The sequence below is a fragment of the Hippocampus zosterae genome, chromosome 8 (assembly GCF_025434085.1).
Source record: "Hippocampus zosterae strain Florida chromosome 8, ASM2543408v3, whole genome shotgun sequence".
Classification (NCBI taxonomy): Eukaryota; Metazoa; Chordata; class Actinopteri; order Syngnathiformes; family Syngnathidae; genus Hippocampus; species Hippocampus zosterae.
Window position 1 is genome coordinate 6,160,206 of NC_067458.1, and position 21,747 is coordinate 6,181,952.

A 21,747-nucleotide genomic window follows, 5' to 3' on the forward strand; every position below is an offset into this window, starting at 1 on the left:
ATTTTCCATTAACTAGTCTCCAAAAAGTATAAAGACCCAAGTAAGCCATGGATAACGAAAGGCATAGAAAACGCATGTAAAAAGAAAAACAATTTATATAAATTCTTTTTAAAATTCAGAACTGAAGAAGCAGAAAAACAATGTAAGACCTATAAAAATAAACTAGTAAATATTATAAGAACCAGTAAAAGAGATCATTATCATGCACTATTAGAGCAGAATAAGGGTAACACACAAGAAATATGGAAAATACTTCTTGTAAAAAACCAAGTAATCAGAAATAGTCCTAAAAAATGGATTATCCAGAGTATTTGATCAAAGGCAAAAATACTATTTTGGAAAAAACTGCAGAAATAGCAAATGAATTTAATGAGTATTTTGTCAACATCGGCAGTAACCTAGCAAAACAAATTCCTGATCCAACAAACCTGTTTGAAATAGATAGATACGTAGAAAAAAACTCCTCCACGATGTTCCTTACTGCAGTAAAACAAGAAGAAGTATCAAATATTATAAAAACTTTTAAAAATAAAAAGTCAACTGATTGCTTTAATATTCATATGACAATAATCAAGCAGATTATAGAATATGTAGTGCGACCTTTCACGCACATATGCAACCTGTCATTCAAAGCTGGTATCTTTCCATCAAAAATGAAAATTGCTAAAGTTATTCCAATCTATAAAAGTGGAGAAAAGCATCTGTTTACAAATTATAGACCGATATCACTACTACCACAATTTTCAAAAGTATTAGAAAAACTATTTTCTCGCAGACAAGCATGCGGTGTTAAGTGAGAATCAATATGGCTTCAGGGAAAAACGGACCACCTCAATGGCAGTTATGGAGTTTGTGGAAGCAATAGCCACTAATATAGACAACAAAGAATTTACTGTTGGGGTTTTCCTAGATCTAAAAAAAGCTTTTGACACAATAGATCACAGTATATTATTGAAAAAACTAGAAAGATATGGCATTAGAGGTGTAGCTTATAAATGGATAAAAAGTTATTTAGAAAACAGATATCAGTACGTGCAACTCAACAATAAAAAAACGAATCAACTGAAAATCACTCACGGAGTTCCTCAGGGGTCAGTGCTTGGTCCAAAACTATTCATCTTATATATAAATGATATCTGCAAGGTCTCAAAACTATTTAAATGTGTCCTATTTGCTGATGATACAACTTTCTACTGTTCTGGAATAAATCTGAAACAGCTCCTGACAACCGTAGAAAACGAATTAAACAAATTAAAAAACTGGTTCGACAGAAATAAATTGTCACTTAACCTGAAAAAATCGAAGTAAATTGTTTTTGGCACAAGACCAATCAAACACCAAGCTAAAATTATGGTAAACTCAATTGAAATAGAAAGAGCGTATGAAACCAAGTTTCTCGGATTAGTAATAGACTCAAAACTATGTTGGAAACCACATATCGATAACGTAAAAAGAAAAATAGCCAAGACCGTAGGGATCCTCTACAAAACCAAGGAAGTGCTAAATAAGAGATCTTTGTACACATTATACACTTCATTATTATTACCATACATGACCTACTGTGTGGAAATATGGGGAAATGCCTACAAAACAAACACACTCCCTATTCTCAAACTACAAAAAAAAGCAATTCGAATTATTAATAGATCAAAATATACGGACCCCACAAATCCACTATTTATCAAATTAAATACGATGAAATTTTATGACCTGGTTGACTTTAAAATCGCCCAATTAATGTACAAAGCACACAATAACCTGCTCTGCCAAAACATTCAGAAGTTTTTCGAAATTCGAGTAAGCAACTATGAATTAAGAGGTACCAACTTATTCAAAAAACTCAAAACAAGAACAAACATCAAGCAAAGAAGTGTATCGAGCAAAGGTGTTAATATGTGGAATAATCTCGAAACGGACCTAAAAATGAGTAAATCGCTTGCTGATTTCAAAAACAAATTCAAAAAAATAGTACAAACAACCTACATCAATCAGAGTTAAAATGATAAATTCTAAACATTAAATATAATGATAAATCAGAACTAAGTTGATAAATAGAGAAAGGTATTGACATATCCATTATGAATACAAGAGAAAATTGACACAAGAGTGCCAGGGTGAGGATGTATATAATCCCGATACAAACCAAAAGTTGTGAAAATATCACGGTTAAGGGTAAAGTATGAGCCTTAATGGAGACTTCTTCTTACTTTTTCTTTTCTGATTGATATAAAAATGTTTTAGTAGATATAAACACATAACGGGGTAGGACTAGATAAGTTTTTTTACTTCATCCTACTCCCTTGAACATAATAACTGTGTTGAATGAAGACTGATTTCTTTCTTTTTACTTTTTTATCTACCTTATTTTCTGTCAAATTATTACTGTATGTTTTTTTCTGTCAAATGCTCTGTAAAGCACGTTGTTACAGCTCCAGCGGATGGGATAGCTCGATATAAATAAAGCTGTATTGTATTGTATTTTATTTCTGTTTAGCGTAGCTCCATCTAGTGGCTTCATAACGCAACCGCAGTCACTATTGTAGCTTCTATTCTATTTCGTATCATGTGTTGTGTCCTATATATGAAAACAGTTGTAAAATCATTGAATTGATTGAAAGTACGCCTTATACTCCAAAGCGCCCGATAGTGTGGAAAATACGGGAATTGCATGATTAAGTGCGCAGCTCTGGGAGGTGCCAAAAGCCCCTATTTTCAGTCTCAAGAAAAAAAAAGACGTCTTTGAAGGTTTATTTATATTATTAATAGTCACTAAATTAAATTCACCTGCTGTATGTTTAAGGTCAAAATATGGCAACCAAGCAAGCGAAATACTTTTTATCTGATTCAATTAATATTTCAGAATCAAGTTCGATAACAGTGGCATCAGCATAAATTTACTGAAATGGTGAAAAAAAATTTACCTTGCTCATAGCGCTTCCTATTTCTTGAGATCAAATTATTTTCTGACAATGTCGAAAAAAACAATGGGGGGTACAGGTGTCCATTAGTATACATTGTGTTAAATTTTGCCTTACTGTATGTTGCTATTACAGTAGGTCTCTACTATACTCCTCTGCCATTCTGTCTTTAATTGCTAATGTAATACATGACTGTCTGCTCGTGCTGTTTGTATTTCCTCAGGAAAGAGTCCCTATTTGATGTTCACTAACCGACATGAGATCCGTCGTATTGATCTCCTGAAAAGTGAATATACCCAAGTCGTTCCTACGCTGAAGAATGCTGTGGCGCTGGATGTCGATGTGGCCACCAATAAGATGTTCTGGAGTGATTTATATCATCGCAAAATATACAGGTATGCAGAAACCCTAATCTAATCATCACACTGTACTCGTCCTCATCTACAAGATTCTTTTTTTAACCCCTGTGATTGCACATCAGGATCCCTTATAAGCGACATGAAAGCCAATGCACGTGTGTACTGTTGTCAGCAATACTGGTGTTGACTCTTCAGTACAGATTGGAGTTTCGCTGGACAAACTCTAATACTAATGAAAATTAGACATTGTGTAAAAGCTAAATAAAAACGGAATACAATGGTGTGTAAATCCTAATTACCATATTTTCCGCACTAGAAGGCACTTTAGAGTATAAGGTGCATCTTCAATGAATAGCCTATTTTAAAACTGTTTTCATATATAGGGCCTACCGCATTATAAGGCACTTTGAATAGAAGCTACAATAGTGGCCGCGGATGCATTATGTATCTACTAGTTGGAGCTACCCTAAAGGTAATACAATACAATACAAAAGATAATACAATACAATACAGCTTTATGAAGATAGCGCTTTACAGAGCATTTAAAATACTGTGTCCAAGAAATCAGAATATTGATCCATATCTGGGGAGCATCCGATTATGAGGTGCGCTGTCAGCTTCTGAGAAAATTGAATGGTCCTAGGTGTGCCTTACAGTGAAGGCATATGGCATATGTTTAATTGAAAATGCTACAGAGACAATATATTTCATGTTCAAATTAATCAACTTGTTTTTTTGCACGCATTCCCTCATTTTGAATTTGATACCTGTAATATCCATCCATCCATTTTCTGAACCGCTTAATCCTCACTCGGGTCAGGGGGGGGGGGGTGCTGGAGCCTATCCCAGCAATCTTTGGGCAGTAGGCAGGGGACACCCTGAACGGGTTGCCAGTCAATCGCAGGGCACACAGAGACAAACAACAAAACATGCTCACACTGACACCTAGGGACACTTTAGAGCAGTGGTCCTCAACTAGAAATGCTGTCGGTCCACTTTTTTTTTATAAGACCAAGGTCCGGTCCCATGCACGGTGATCATGGGGAGCAGGGCTATATGCCCATTTAGTATGGTCAAGCCAAGCTTATACAAATCAACACTCCTCACAACCAACCAATAATGGGGTGCATGAAAATAACAATTATTCACTTTGCCAGTACACAGCAAATAATGAGAGGTATTGTGTTGAGGCAGAGGAACTCTTTTATCTTGTTAAGTTGTGCCTGCTTAATAATAGAAATAGCCCTTTTAGGGAAATAAGACATTTTTTACTTTAACTTTGTTAAACAGTAGTTGTCTTTTTTTCCCTTAATTTAACAAAAGCAAATCAAAATACTCATTTTACCAAAATAAATACTAAAAATGAAAACAGAAATATTATTTTCATTTGTACAATTCCCCTTTTCACATCCCCTCTGAAATCATTGAAAAATATATCAGAAGAGGAGTTAAGAACCATTTTAAATACTGACACAAGGGAGACAGGAATGTGCAGTGCTGATCTTCCACTAAAGGTGAATGCAATGTCTGAGGCATGCAAATATTATTTGAGGACGCCATTGGGATGTTCATTTACCATGTTGCGGTGTTCTGCTATTAAACAGCTGCAAAGTAGACGGCAGCAGAACTGCACACAATCGAAACCTCCCGCGATTCGTTTTGTCTAATTGTCTGTGTGCGGCTCTCCTTGGCTGAAGTTGTGAGCACACTGTGGCGTCGCGCATGCGTCTGTTTCCTGACACAATCATGCATTTTGAATGCCTGACGCTGATGTATGGGCACACCTTAAGTTCAGAGGAGCCAATCAGCGCATCGTTATCGCCGACATGCCCGCGTCTCCAGTTCGTCAAACATTGTACACACACAGAGTCGCGCTGCTGCGTCCTTTGCAATACATCTGTTCATGCACGCAAATAATACAACGGATAATTTTAACAAGCGATCGCGGTAATGCACAGATTATAGTCCAAAAATAGAAAATGTATAACGTAAAAATCACTTTATAATGTATTATTTTATACAATTTGCCGAGGGTCCGGACAGAGGAGGTCGGTGGTCCGGACAGAGGAGGTCGGCGGTCCGGTCGTGGATCGCGGTCCGCCAGTTCAGGAAGAGGGCTTTAGAGTGTCCCATTAACCTACCATGCATGTTTTTTGGAATGTGTGAGGAAACCGGAATACCCAGAGAAAACCCACGCAGGTCCGAGGAGAACATGCAAATTCCACAATGGGAGGCTGGAACTGGAGTTGAACCCAGTACTTCTGCACTGTGAGGTCGACGCGCTAACGTGTTTGGGACATGAAGACACTAATTGAAGGTGGAAGTCTTTTTCATTCTTGCTTGATGGACAAATTCATTTGCTCAACAGTCTGGGGTCTCCATTGTCATATTTTGGACTTCGTAATCCGCCACACATTTTCAATGGCAGAGAGGCCTGGACTGCTGACAGGACACTCTGGTATTCACACTCTTACGACGAAGACACAGTTGAAATCTGCACAGAATGTGACTTGGCAATGTGTTGATGAGATAAGCAGGGACGTCCCTGAAATAGTTGTTGCTTGGATGTTTGTATGTGTTGCTCCAAAACATGTATGTACCTCGCTGTTAAACTTTGCCTTGATAACAATACAGATGGTCCTTTTTCCTCTTTGGCCCATACGTCACGGTGTCCATGATTTCCATCGAACATTTGAAAAGTGGGCTCATCAGACCACAGCACACTTTTGCACTTTTCATCAGTACGTCTCAGATGAGCTCAGGCCCAGCAAAGCTGAAGGTGTTTGTGGGTGTTGTCTATATATGGCTTTCACTTTGCATGATCGAGTTTTAATGTAACAGAATTGCCATACTTACAAAATCATCCATTTTCAGGAGTGGACTGTGGAATGTTCCAAACCGATGTTTTGTGAGCGTTCGTTTGTATTTCTGCTGAAAACAAATTTTACTCGGTTGTAACACTATAAAAACACGCTGACTCGAATATACCCTCCTAGCCTTGGGGGCATACAAGGGAATATTAAAAGTGAAAGTGTCTTTCTGCAATATCTCTTATATAGCCCTTCTTCAAGTGCTCATCGTTGCTTTCATTTTTTGGGGAAAGTAAGACTGGCATTCGTTCTACATGGGAAAGAAGCTCATATAAAGTGCATTTTTAAAAAAAAGCGAATGAATTGATTCTCAGAATGAGAATCATGAGTTCCCTATTTGTTAATTTGGGAAGAGAAAATATAAGATGCAGCACAATTGGTACAGTTAGCTCAAGAACTCAAAGCCAACTAGTGGTAAAGTTAAATAAACCTGAATCTGCCTTATGTCTGCTATGTGGGGTGTGGCAGAGTCAGTCTCACTTTACTCATGAATTTCACAAATAACATGGCAAGAAAAGGATGTAAATGCAATCTGTTACTTTTGTCACATCAGTAGTCTTGATTGTTTGTCAAACAATCAGTAGTTGTCTCTAGCTCATTCCCCAAGGCAAGGCAGCTTCATTTATATAGCGCATTTCATCCATTCATCTCTGCAGCATGCTACATGAGGCGTTGGATTTGAATGGCGGGTGTTCAGGATCCCTCCAGCATTCCAAAACCATTCACATTAAACAGCCAAAATACCAGAAAAGTGGTCATCATCTTGATTTGTTTTGTTCGTTTGAATTTTTGAAACATATTTGGTCTCGGAGTAATGCAAAACTCAACTCAACTATATTTCTTGAGCACTTTCAAACAGCCATCGAAAGTAATCAAGAGTAGTCAAGTTACATCACTTTATTGTCATGATACTTGGATTATGTTCTTTCTTTTTCTTCAGTCCTCTTGCATTTCATGATGCGTAGAGCCAACCACTGCAACCAGGTATCTTCATCTGGGTCTGTTGTGGGCAAGATGTTGACCTTGTTTCAGGGTCACAATGCAGGCCCCAAGGTCCAGGGCTATTACGTCCAGCCAGTGAGTGCGGGGGGCACCTCTGGGTCGTCTCCAGCCAGCTTGCTGGGGATTGAAGGCCAAGATGGTGCTGGTTGGGTGTTCCTGAGGCAGGCGGATGTCATGACCATACCATCGCACTCGCCGTATTGCTGCGAGACGGGAGGCTGGTGGCTGTTTGGTTTTGTCTCTTAGAGCCTGATTTGTGATGTGCTCGGTCCACGAGATACCTTCAATCCTCCTGAGGGCCCTGGAGTCAAAGCCATCAAGCCGGGCAGCAAAAGTCTTATTCATTGGCCAGGTTTCAGAGCCGTAGAGGAGGACGGAGATGACTGAGGCATTGTAGACTGAGCTTTGTTGCCGGGATATGTACCGGTGGCGCCACCGCAGTCTCCACTAGGACTGCATGACCGAGGCAGCAAGGGCATGGTGATGATCGACCTCTGTTTTGAGGTCTCATTTTTTGGTCACTGTCGAGCCGAGATATTTACAGGTGGAGACAAAATGGACAGGGGTGCCATCAAATACAAGGTCCATAACCAACATCCATCAGTTAGAATGCAGTTGGCGAGTGGCACTCCAGGAATCTGCTCACAGACTCTTGACATCAGGAGGTCAATGACACAGTTAAAGAGCTTTGGAGCGGCAACACATCTCTGCCTTACCCCGCTGTTGATGGGGAACCACTCGGAGTCTTGGACATTCACACGCACCCTGGTACAGTTGTTTAAAGAGTGTGGTGATTTTTGCCGTGACTCCGAGGGATTTTAAGATATTCCAGAGGGACCCACGGTGCACTTTGTAAAAAGCAGGCTTGAGGTCAATAAAAACATAGAATAAGTGCCGGTGCTTTCTGAACTCCAGAGCCTTTTCTATCAGGAGTCGAAGAGCAGAGATGTGTTCGATGGTGGAACGGTTGGGCGTGAATCCAGCTTGTTGTTGGGCGGCGTCTGCTTCTGGTTGCAGGTAGAGCTCGGGTGAGTAGGATGCGGGTGAAAAGTTGTCCCTGAGGGCCTCACCCAAATGGAACTGTGTAACCTTGTCGAGGTGTGACAGCTTAAACCTCCCGAGTGCCTGCCGGGCTCAGTGCATTGGGGAGCCTGTCATCTTGGGGGGCTTACAACACTAGGATGGCACAAATGAGCAGTTCCGCCCCTGATTCATGTCAGGGCTTCGCAGCCCGTCAGTGTGCTGCAAGGTGGCAGCCCCACCAGCTGACTAGCCATCGCAGTGCCAACTACCCAGCATTGTGAAAAGAAGTAGTTATGAAATCCACTAAAGCAACTAGATTTGACCGGACGGTCCTTCCTGGTAACAGACCCCTCCCTGCACCTGACCAACGACATTTGGACCTATGCTATAAAACCCGCATTGCCTGGTGGAACTTCCAAAAACTTCTGCGCCCTGACTATCCAACACTACTGTCCCATGAACTCTCCAGGTATAATATCACCCTTGCTGGCCTTTGTGAATCACGCTGGCGCCAAACTGTAGAAAGAACTGCCTGCGACCATCTTTTTCTGTGGAGTGGCCTGAATGATGGGAGAGGCCTCCACGGTGCAACCCTAGCTATTCTGCTATACCGGAGGAATTCCATCATCAGATGGAAGCCAGTCAGCAACAGACTGCTCTCCATCCAGTTCCTCCACCAACATGGGAAGATGAGCCCAACAGACATCAGCCCAGATGAGACAAGGGACTATTTTTTACGACCAGGTACAAGATGTCATCCAGGCAGCCCCTCCCCACGACATCGTCATTGTCCTCACCCATGCCAACGCCACAATCTCCACCCGTGACCACACCCTCCCGGTTGTAACAGGTAAAGTTTTCACCGACAACTCCACCAACGATAATGGCCAGCGACTATACAATCTATGCTGAGACACCAACGTCTGCATTTCCGATACATGGTTTCCCTGTAAGGAGATCCATCACTGGACCTTGTACAGCCCTGACGGAAAAACAAAGAAAGCAATTGACCACATCCTTGTTTACCGACGATGGAAAAAATCAATCATCAACTGCAGTGTGTACAGAGGTGCACAGCTTGTCAATACAGATCACCGCCTGCTTATAGCAGACATGCAACTTAAGCTCCAGGCAGGGGTACCAAAAACTGCCTCCACCAGGCTAGATTCCTCTTGGCTACAAGACTCAGCCATCATGGAATCATACCAATGCTCCATCCAACCGATTCAACACACTGACCAGCTGACGTAATCGAGGCTTCCATAGAGACCATCGGGCGAATAAGACCTGCTCCGAAGAAGCCTTGGATATCCCAAGATACGCTGGACATCGTAAATAAAAGATAAGACACTTTGTTGCGCGGGTACATGGTTCTGTATCGGCTCCTTAACACCCAGCGGAACATGTCCCTTCGACATGACAGAGAAACCTTCTGGAGAAATCAGGCATCAGTCATGGAGGCAGCTTTCCAGAACAACAATCTGCGGCAGCTCTTCAACCTCTTCACAAAGGGAAAGCCGGCCCCCGCCAGCGCTGTTACTTAGTCAAGGACAGGGCTGGCAACATTCTATCAACCGAAACAGTGAACTAAATGTGTGTGCATAGCTCTTTGACAAAATACCATATGATGTAGGTACACCGATACATGTATTGCAGTCTATAAATTGGAAATTTTCATCTGGTGGATTTGGTGGTGCGTTGTGGGCTGACGGACTGACAATAGACAGACCGTCGGACTGGTGAAATTTACTGATGGAAGTAATGACGAAAGTGTGGTGAAAATAACATGACACACTGACGGTTAGAGTTTGGTTTAGCTTGATAAAAATATGAAATGAAAATGATGGCCGGGTGCCCAGGTCACTGATGGACCAGCAAAACGCTGCTAATTTGCCCAGTTCTCGTAGTTGTTGGGTCAATCTTAAAAGGCAATCAACATTTACAGATACAAATGTTAAGGCTACAGTACTGCCTTTAGTTTAAGTTGCACCATTATTTGTAAACATGATAGAAATACTGGTATAGGGTCAAAGCAAGGCTGCCCAAATATGGTCCTCGAAAGTCAGAATCCAGCCTGTTGTAGATGTCTCCTGCCTTCAAGGGGCATATGGCATTTGGGCCATAAGATCATGATGATTTGCTTGCCGGAGGAATATGCTGCGATTTACACAATCCAATTCATCAACTACTTGCAACCACTATTAAAGACTAGTCGACTTGCAAAATAATCGTTTGTGGCTGTCCAAGTTTAGAATTTTTGTTGCATAGTTTCCACATATTGGGTTAGTGCCCAACATTCAGCTCCGCTATTCACGTGACATGAATAAAACCTGCCAGGGAATGCAGAAATTAAAATCTGAATTAAAGTGCGTGTGTGTGCGTGCGTGCGTGTGCATTTGAGTTCATAGGGGTTATTGGGGGGTAAAACCGCACTCCCAACTGAACCTGCTGCCAAACAAATGAAACAGCTCTATTTCATTTGTTCAACATGCCAAACTGCTACGTGTGTGTGTGTGACCATGTTTGCCACACTTAAGGAATTTTGTCACCTTGTGAGAGTTAATGCTGGAGCTATTTGTCCTCTCTCTCTCTCTCTCTCTCTCTCTCTCTCTCTCTCTCTCTCTCTCTCTCTCTCTCTCTCTCTCTCTCTCTTTCTCTCTCTCTCACACACACATTAGTAGTGATACTGTACTGTGTGTGTGTGTTTTCTTGTGTGCATGCCTATGAATAATGATCACGTTTATTGAGGCAGTGAAATTGAGAGAAAGACCATATGGTTCATTTGCAAGACTAAAAGGCCCTTCCCATTACTTTCACCTGGTTTCTCACACATTTACGTGCACACATGCACACACTCATTCATGGTCCCACACATTGGCGCGCACAAAAAAATACGCAATAGTCAAAATGATGGGTTGCGGCAATAAAAATAAATACGAGGCATGAAAAGCCTTGTTTGTCTTGCTTGGGAATCCAAATCCTATTTGTTTTTTAAAAAAGCTTTGATCACATTCTATGATCTACTCTTTTTTGGGGTGCACTAAATGAAATGAAGTCTAGTGGGTTCCTAGAAGTACTCAGTCAGTACTCTTTTTGTGTATAGTGGACCACTGCCTTTTTGGAGGGGGTAGGAATCGGCCCGACCCGTGAATCGCAAGATTGTCTGTATAACTGATTCGTATTATAAATACATTGGGCCCAAAAAAAAAGAATTTTGAACCGCAAAAGTGTTGAAAACCCAATTAAGGTCTTGCATTGAAAAGCAGGTATTGGCTACCCCCCCCCCCCACTCACTCAAAAAACACTTGTATCTGAGTCATTTATTCAAAAATCAACCTCCACGAAATTTCACCATGAATGCATCCTTTTTCCATTCTTCTATTTGCAAGCACATGTCAGAGGGGTGTAAATTTTGCATTTGCCAATCCTTAAACAAGGATGTCTTGTAATGCCTTATTTGACACGCAGAGAGGAAAATAATGCACTTTGTCTGATGGCTTGTCGGGAGTGAAAGGGTCGAGGATAGAAGGCAAACGTATTAGGCAAAGAACATGTCGAAGGCAAGAAGCGAGATTAAAAAAAAAATTGAAAAGACACACAATAACAGAGGCGGAATCTGGTTGATTTGTAAGGTGCGGATGGAACGAGACATATTCATTCTGTCTCTGAGTGACTGTTTTGGTGCGTAGAATGAGGTTGTGAGAGAGGTGTTAGGTTTGATTGTCCTTGACATCTTATCTGCAAAAACTTCACATTCCCTCTCATCCGTTACCCACACTGAGTCGTGTTTCGCTTCAAGACCAACAACATCACGCAAGTTTTTGGTTTATAGTGTGTGGGATTTACGACCGTATATGTTCTCTTCCATCCACCAGTGCTTACATCAACAAAGCCAATGACTCTTCACAGCAACTCACGCTCCTCGAGGCGCTCCATTCTCCCGAGGGCCTGGCTGTTGACTGGGTTCACAAGAACATCTACTGGACCGACTCGGGCAACAAGAGCATCTCTGTGGCCACGGGGGATGGCAGCAAGAGAAAAATGCTCATCGTCACAGAGCTGAGTGAGCCAAGGGCCATCGCGGTCGACCCGCATCAAGGGTAAGGAGGTGAAATTAGAGATCGAATGAGTTGAATGGGGTTTGGAAAAGATGTACAATAAGTGCGCAGGACCAGACAGATTTGCAATTCACTTTTGATGAGAAGGGCTTACCATTACAGTATTGCACCAAGATTAGTAATTTGAAGAAAAGCATATTTCATATACTCTGAAAAGTATATACAGTACATCTTTTTCTCTGATAGTGACTGTGACCTACTTTCATTGACTGTCTCACAAAAGTCTTGAAGAACAAACTGTATTGCTCATCTCTGCCCATATTATATAACATGTGAATATATAGTTTCTTTAAATCAAGCATGCACAAATTCAAGACACAGTTGTGGAATTCGACTTACAGCCATGTCTCAATGGTCAAAAAAATGTCAGCATCATAACAAGAAACAAAAATGGCATCACCTCAGTCTTTTAAAGCAATAAATTACACAATATTTATAATTTGTAGACTTGACACTTGCCCATACACATTTTCCATGACTCAGTACGATAAAATATATGTAAATGAAAACAAGTTCTGTCCTCTGAATGACGTATCCCATATATTTACATAGGAGAACAACTGATTCAAGTGGAGAAAAGTGAAAAAAACTGTGCTATAGAGTTTATCGTTGTTCAATACAAACAAACAAAAGGACACAGACATGGGCATGGCACAATTTTACTCCATGACTTATCGAACTACAGGATATGTTATTGTGTTGGTGTCTCCCTCTGTGCAGTCAATGCTAATCGGGCAATATAAGTGTATTATAATTAGTGTTAAAAGCTGCCTGATGGAATGTTTTTCCAAATGGTTGTTTCTTTAGCCAAACAACATTTTTCAGGGACAACAAATACATTTGGTGTACTCCCAGAAAACTAATATCCAATGTGTCTTTGTTTCTTTTGACAGATTCATGTACTGGTCCGACTGGGGAGATCAGGCCAAGATAGAAAAAGCTGGGATGAACGGAGTGGATCGACAGGTTCTGGTATCTGAGCACATTGAATGGCCCAACGGAATAACCTTAGGTAAATCATAACGTAAAATATGAACAGGAAAGAGAGTTTTGAAAATTGTGATGCAAGGAAAGATAATCAATCAATCTTAGACAGCGGAGTGAGGGATGCTGTCAGCGCCATGAGAGGTTCAGTGGCAGCAGAAGAAGAAAACAATAGCTGCCCTGCACCCCCTGAGCCACTGTTATTTCTGCAGCTCACTTTGTGTCTGGCTCTCATCTATCAAGCCGACAAATATGGGCTGTTGAATTAATAAGCCATACGCTTCGTTCTGTCGATACCTCCCATTATCGCTTTCAACTCCCTGTGAAGCAGCAACCCTTTTTAAGATGTATTTATTTATTTATTTATTTTCGCCGCTGCTCTTGCCTGTGGAGAAACAGAGTCATAGAGTTGCCATACTCTGTGGAATTGCAAGGTCACGCGCGGTACACGCGAATGAAAACGATCGGTAATTATTTTTCAGAGCAGAGAAGAGAAGAGTTGTTGATGTGTACCATAGCTCATGGAAGAGAGCTGTTTTGTGTTTTTGCAGTCACTGATTTCCATCAGAAAAGTGAACATATGAGGTGCCCCAGAAACGTTTTTGTGCACCGTATACCCTGTCACCCACAACATTATGAAGACCTACACAAATGCCAAGAACAATAAAAGTTGGTCAAAAAGTCTGCCTTTCCAACGATAATCTCATTTTTGATGGATACTCTCAATTCGATATTGATTTTTAAATGCCTTCCGATAGTATATATACTTTGCAGTGTCATGATATCTAAACGGAATCACACTGAAAAGCGTGCAAAGTGTTTAGCTTTTCTCCATCTATCCATCCATTTTCCGATCCGCTTTATCCTCACAAGGCTCACGGAGGGTGCTGAAGCCTATTCCAACCATCTTCGGGCATTAGGCGGGGGACAACCAGTTGCCAGCCAATCGCAGGGCACACACAGACGAACAACCATCCATGCTCACACTCGTCTCTGTGTGCCCAGCGATTGGCTTTTTGACATTTATTATTATGTTTTGTTCATTTAAGAAACATAATAGCAGTTTTGAAACTTTATGTCCTCTAATGATGTAAATGTAATGATATTCTCGTACTGTTACAGAGAAATGCATGTGCGCGCAATGTTTTGGCTGAGAAAATGTATGTTCACTTCACCTCAAGTATGTGGCAATTATGGTCCCTTAAATTGCCTGTTAAATCCCTTTGAGCAAGTGCAGGCACTTTTAGATTATTCTGTCAAATAGAAACAGTTCTCTTAAATATCCAGTTTACCAAAGCCCGACAGTAAACAAAGTAAATAGGTCTGAAAATGGAAATCTGGAGAGTAAACATAGCAAATGCAGCACACCTAATCAGTTTCCTTGTGTAGTGTACGAATATCCCCCCTTGTAGAGAGGTCAAACTGCATTATTACGATCACATCTGTGTTTTCTCAGCGCATGGGTCTCAGCTCTCATGACACGCAAGATTGATGGTGTAGCTACTAAGCCTCAGCATTCATAAACCTCTCACCCTCTGTTTTTTTCCCTTTTCTCACTCTTTTTTGTCTTTTTCTCCTTGGATAATCTCTCCATTTTACCCCTTGCTCCCCCAGATTTGTCCAATAGGCGTCTCTACTGGGTGGATTCCAAGCTGCACCTGCTGACCAGTGTGGATTTTAATGGGGACAACCGCAGAGTGTTGCTGTCTTCTCATCGCCACCTGGGACACCCCTTTGCCCTCACTGTTTTTCAGGTATAGAAGAATCACAAATATACATGTTAAAATAGGCGTATGCGTTCATTAAAAAAAAAAAAAAAATCCAATCTCCTGGGTGGTCAGTCTGAAAAAGCCAATCCATTATCGACGTAGAAAGTGTGGACGAGATCCAGTGTAGAGCAGGGTGAAGATGGAGGGGCTGCAATGTGATCAGTGGGAAGTCCTTTCTTCATTCCTCGTTTTGCTGCGCACACTGTGAAGATGAGAAGAAAAGCGGTGGCATTCATCATGTCCAGATGAGTGTGTAAGTGTGTTTGTCGGTGCAAGTGTGTGGGTGGGTGTGTGTTTGTTGCAGGCAAGCAAGTTCTTGTCTGAAGATTGATCACCTGCAATGCCTTTTTTTCTGTGATCTGTTCTGCTTAACATATAAACTAAATTACGTATCCTCCAGCAAGCAGTTCCTGTTCCAATCGACCGAAGACCATAAATTCCCTTGGTTGAGTGTTATCTGTTTTTTTTTTCCATTCAGCATTTTCAAACATGTAATCCAGGCGAAGAAAAAAAAACAGCAAATTATCTTAATTTGTAAGATTGGTAAAATGTGCATGAAATTGACCGCAAAGATCTGAAAGCATCCATTTTTCTTCTGAGTTGCAGTGGAAGCTGTGATCTAAGTCAGCTGCCTTAAACCAGGTTTTTGCTGTTCAATTATATTCGTCTCAAGAAAAGATGTACAAGTCCTAAATGGCTGTCGGGCCTTTCACAGTGAGACAGGAAAGAAGATGAAAGATCTGCTTGTTTTGTAATAGGCAGTGTCAGAAGCAGCGGCACATTTTTTTGCCTCTTCCACACAATACAATTTTGGCCACCTCAAATAACAGGTGCACAGTCAGGAGAAAAATTGGGAATAGAAATCAATTGTGCTACATGTCACAGTGAGGTTTTTGTTTTTCTTTAAATGCGACCCTTAAATTACCATTTTTTTCACTGGAGAATTTTTGAGGGCTCCATGTTTTTTCAGATAATCTGACGCTGAGAATATAACATGAACAGAAAGACTTAGGAGTCAGGCATGGTTGTCTTTCTTGCAAGAGAGAGTGCGCTAAAACATGTCTCGGTTCACAATCTCGGAGCAGCTCTCCAGCGGGCTCCGCCATGTAAGCCGTTACAGGTTCGGGGCAACTCTGAAGAGACCGTGTTAGTGTCCTTGCATTTATTGGAAGGATGTCCCTGATACACAGTCTTCTGAAGGGTGTGGGGAGTATTTGCACATTTCACAACAGTTTCAGTTGAGGAGACTTTCAATGAGAATACACAATTCAATTTCTGAGGTGAACAGACGGCTTCTGCTGGAGGTCGGTGATCCGCGAACACAGCTGTGAATGTCCCTCACATTGTGTCCTGTGGTTGATGTTATCTTCTCACAAGCAGCAGTCACTTTGATCACAAGCCATAAAGTTAACAAAAGGATGTTATCTTAAAAGCCAGAATAGGAGCACCCTGAGCTCTCCCGATCCGACAAGTCTACCATAATCAACCTACCCCATTGTAAATGAGGTATTTGCTAGATCCCTCTGGAACAGGTTATAAAGTTACACACAGAGTAAATATGGGACAACAGAATTACATTTATTCCAACAACAGGTATTTTGCAAATATCTTGGGAAAGAACCATGTGAATTCTATGAAAATATTCAGGATTTTTTTTCATAGTCATTTTTTGTCATGTAAATTCAGCAGTGTTTTCTCACAGTGCCCACTCTTTTAATATAAAGACATAGTGCTAGTTAATTCTCATGCAAACAGCCCTATAGTCAAAGAGTGATTTAAATATACTGGTTGATACCAACATTCCATAAACGTAGAACATTTCTTGGATCATTGGCCATAGAGAAATACAAGGAAAACGTAAACTTGCAGACAGATGTCCAGTTTTGTTCAAAGGTTCCATTGGGGAAAAACCAGGACAATCATCAAGGTTGGTTGGAACATTTACAACCATAGAGCTGAACTCGCATGCCTGCAGCAAGCGCGAACAGAGCTTAACTGATAGAATGGACGTCTCAGTCGACTCCGCGTTTGTTCATGTGTAAAACTCTTGACCGACCATCCATTGCTTGAAATGTTACATTGATCTGATGAGATGCTTTGACCTGCACATATTGACTGTATGTCTAGATTTCAAGCTAAGGGATTGTGACAGTTTCCCATCTTGATAAATGAGAAAGAGGAGAAAATTCAGCTCAGTCACAGACAAAACCAGTGAATTAATAAATCGGAGTCTTCTTCGCACCGTGGTTTATTTCTCTGTGTCAGCATACTGTCATGTGAGTCGAGGATATCTGAATGGCAGAATTTCGATGCAACTCAGAAAGGTTAAATGAACCAATATCCTGAACAAATAGAGCCTTGACTATACCACTGTGACATACTCCACTTGGATTCAATGACACACAAAACATGTGCATCAAGTCAATTGGTGACAGGAATGCCATTACAGATTAAACACAGTGGGAGAGTTTTTATATGAAATGAAGGGCGGAATGCAAGTACAAGTTGACAGACTGTAGGGAGGAGACACTAAATCTTTCCATTTCATCGACATTACCAAACAGATATTTGATTATCACCAGGCCCTTTAACATTACTTGCCTACAATTATGATTGATTTCTGACAGACATTCATTCATTCATTCATTTTCCGAACCGTGTTATCCTCACTAAGGTCGCGGGGGTGCTGGAGCCTATCCCAGTTGTCTTCGGGCAGTAGGTGGGGGATACCCTAAATCGGTTGCCAGCAGATCGCAGGGCACACAGAGACGAACAACCATCCGCGCTCACACTTCTGACAGACATATATTCCTACAAATAATTGAAAGATTGCATCAAGTATATCAAGGGAGAGTCTCAGAATAGTATGATTTCTTAAAATAGCTATTTGTGTTTGTTTGAGGAATTGAAAATTTGTCACTAGAAAAATCTATTATTTTATAAATTAACTTTATGACCCCCCCACCCCCCAGAAAAAAAAAATGCTCGACCCAAAGTCCATCCATCCATCTACTTTTCCAAACCGCATATCCTCACGGGCGTGCTGGAGCCTATTTCAGCTGTAATCGGGCAGTAGGCGTGGTACACCCTGAACTGGTTGCCAGCCAATCGCATCAAACCCAAACTCAACCCCCATAAACCAGACTGCCTTGACATCCACATCCAAATAACACAACAACATTCACTGATTTTGTAACTCGCGCATACAGTGGTGGCAAAAGTGGTGGTGAAATATAGTTTGCTCACCCCATTGTCACAAGCATGTCCGCTGTAATTGTAGATTGTGTTGGGTGTTCAACATGGTTTGGGAAAATGCACTGAAACTCCACTAGAGCATTTTATCAACCATCAATGACAGAGTCTGTAATTACTTGAAATGTTTCCTTTATCGATCGTTTCTATGACAATGAAGTGCGAATTATTTCAGTTTCAAAAAGGTCTTATTCTTTAATTATCTTGACTCCGTTTTGTCAAAGTGAAATTAAGTAAAGTAAAATATCAGAATCACACATGTTAGGCATGTCATGTGTCTTTGTTTGGGGATGAATAATTGTTTGCTTCAAATCTGGTAATTCTTCTCTCCAGGATCGTATCTACTGGACCGACTTGGAGGATGAAGCCATCTATAGCGCCAACCGCCTGACAGGGAACGATGTGGCGAAAGTAGCAGAGCATCTCAACAATCCGCTGGATCTGGTGGTGTTCCATGAGCAGAGGCAGCCAAAGGGTAGGCCACTCTGCACACGCGAATGCATGGATACAAACAAATTAATGCATAAAGGATGTGGTGCTGTCTTGTTTACACAGCAGGTATTATTTCAATCAAAGCAAGATGTTGTATAAATGGGGATGTAACGATATTTTAATTATCAAGGTATCTCGGTTTGCGATCGAATCTGACAGTGTCGAACGAACTTTGTTTCATGTAATGAGTGGCCTGCTGTCTAAGAAGTCAAACACTGCTCGATGCTGCCACAAGCATTCTGTGGAAGCTTACAGAGGGGGCTCATCTCATTTCTGTTTTTGCCGGATTATAGCGGTTGTATTTAGAGGTGGGAGAAGCTGGGAAGTTGATTGAGATCCACCATTAGCTTCTCCTCTCAACCTTTAACGTCCCAGCGAAATAAACTTACCGGTAGTTATGTCATCAAACCTGCTCGCTCTTTTGTAACCTATAAAAAACCTGGGGACTCACTTATGCACAAAAACGTGGCACACGCTCATGATCAGATATATTGAGTGAAATGACGTGTGACAAAATGAAGCATAAAAGAGGCATTTGTGGTGAAATTAATTCAGCCACGCAGATGGTTTGTTCATGTATTATGCTCAGCAGTGATGTCATGTTTATCAGATGTCTCCGTTAAATGAGGAGATCGAGGAGCATTGCCTCATATCCCCCAAAATATTTCTACCTCTTCCCTCTTCGCTACTCTTGCGATAATGAGAAGATGAAATGAGCACCGACATACGGGACCATATTTACCTACGTAAGCACTGCGCCACATGACGTAATTTTTTGGGTGCACATCACTTGACGTGTGCTTTATGCCCATTGCTGTCAGATCACGTATGTGTTGCATTCACTTTAGAAGTCACGTCTGTTTTTGTAATGTGAACAAGTACATAAAACGAAGAAAAAGATGATTCCGGCAATTTGGGATCACACCCTGCAATGTGAACATAGCCTAAACACACTCCTGAATTGCTGAGAAAATACAGTTCATCGAAGACAACACAGTCCCTTCCTCTTTTTCACTTCATCGCAAATGTATTCACGTCATTTGTGAAATCATGATTGAAACAGTGCCACATACTGTTTCATCTTCATATGTACATACAAATAAATCAGTTGGCTCCAATGAATGCTGTCTTTATGACTTTTTAAAATTATATTTTGTTGTTTTTCATCCTGCTTGGCTTTCACATTTTAATTTTGGGGAGTCAACAAGGAGCGGTGTAAGGATACGGAAGCTTTGCAATCTCTGTAGCATGTGGTAATACCATTTCAATAATTTACCAAGCTCCATTCCACCATTTCCCCTGCACCTTGCAGTTTGATGAAGATGTCTAAAAAATGGGAATGGCGACTTTGCTGAAATATTGCGCATGGAAACAGTGTGCAAAGCTTTCTTAATGCATGACTGATGTTGCTTCCTCCCATGATTTCATATGAATTCTCTGATGAACCGCTCCCTAGAACAACATGTAAGAAGCAGAAACAACCACAACCTGACCTATTTCTGGTGTCTCTCCACATGACATAAGGAACTTCATTTTTGAGTCTTGGCTTGGTGATGTGAATATTTCAGTGTTTGAGTGTAAAAAGTTTTAACAGCACACTTTCAACTTAATCAAGCAATCGGCTCATTGAGTTCCATCTTGCATTTGTCAGCCTAAGGCTAAGGGATTTTTTAAAAAATCCAGGCTATGCATGAATTTAGTTGCTGCGGATGTAAAAACTAAATAAAATCAGGCACTTCAAATGCCACGTTTTTGTGATGTACAAGTATGAGACCAAGATAGATCATTTCTAAATGATTTCTCTTGCTGCTTGTTTGTTTTTAATTCCAAGAACCTGAGATTTGAAGGGGTGTGTAGACTTTTTATTTCCACTGTCTAATCCACTCCCTTTTATTCAGAGTAAAATCGTAGAACTCAGCCTAGAAACTGGCAAGTAAAGAAGACACAGACAGTCTCAGTCAGACAATTCAGAGTCCTTCAGCTAAACAGAAAGCAAATCATTAACACACAGGTCACAACAGCAGCTATTCATGTACACTAATCCACTGATTTGTGGGTTTTATGAAATCAAAATTGTCTACCTTAATCAGAAAATGTATTTTGTAAATGTAAATCATATTAATCTGTATGGATTGGATACACAAGTAGAACTTGAGCAGTAATCATGATCTCTGTTATTTGTTTATTTTTTTAAAAATGACACCACTGAAGTTCCGGTTGTGATGTGAGTATGCTATGTATAACAATTGTATTTTACGTCAATTAATTAATTTAGACAGTCTACTCTTTTGATCATAGTTTGGGAGAATTTCTAATACTGGCTGCTAAAGTTGAACCGTATGCTTTCAGTGACAACATGCAAAAAACCCACAGATGAATTATTTCAAGGTTACTTCACGTTCACCCGTGCACTCTAAGTTGTTGGTGATTCCGCTTCCGCTTTAATGGTGAATGTGCTGACCGAAACTCAAAAGTAGGAATGGTCTTCAATTTTTAATTCTGTTTCCATCTTCTTTCATACTTTTACATAGCATTTTCTCCGCTCTACTGGATTTTTAGCATCCTGTCTCCCTTCATCAAATGCTGGGATGCAGAAATGTTGAAATATAACATTTTAGTGGTTCTCTGAAAGTGTGGTCCATGAGTGTGACATGAGAGGCCAAAAATTAACTTGCTAAAAAATCAGGCCAAAATGATATACACTTTGAAGAAAACCTTCCTGCAGTGTGCTCTGAATAAATTAAGATGGTTCATTCACCCTTTTGTTCACAAGAGATTGTTGAATGATGTGGTGTCCTCCATTGTGTCATATTGGAGCACTCAAGTAAAACAAAAACAAGTTTTAATTATAAATATCAGGGGTGTCATACTCACTTTTATCACGGGCCACTTTTGAAATTCGTCTTCCCTCGGAGGATGACAGTGAAACCGCAAAAATGTTTAATCGCATTATAGCATTA

General features: G+C 40.8%; 1 protein-coding gene across 5 annotated transcripts in view; it reads left to right on the top strand.

The window, feature by feature from the left end:
• The window catches only part of lrp8 (low density lipoprotein receptor-related protein 8, apolipoprotein e receptor), a 179,551-nt gene that overhangs the window by 131,973 nt on the left and 25,831 nt on the right, over positions 1-21,747 (top strand). For all 5 annotated transcript variants that reach the window (XM_052073346.1, XM_052073342.1, XM_052073343.1 and 2 more), the window contains exons 10-14: positions 3,142-3,313; positions 12,048-12,272; positions 13,184-13,302; positions 14,889-15,028; positions 18,629-18,770. In XM_052073346.1, the coding sequence (XP_051929306.1) occupies positions 3,142-3,313; positions 12,048-12,272; positions 13,184-13,302; positions 14,889-15,028; positions 18,629-18,770 (798 nt within the window). The remainder of the gene's footprint in view (positions 1-3,141; positions 3,314-12,047; positions 12,273-13,183; positions 13,303-14,888; positions 15,029-18,628; positions 18,771-21,747) is intronic.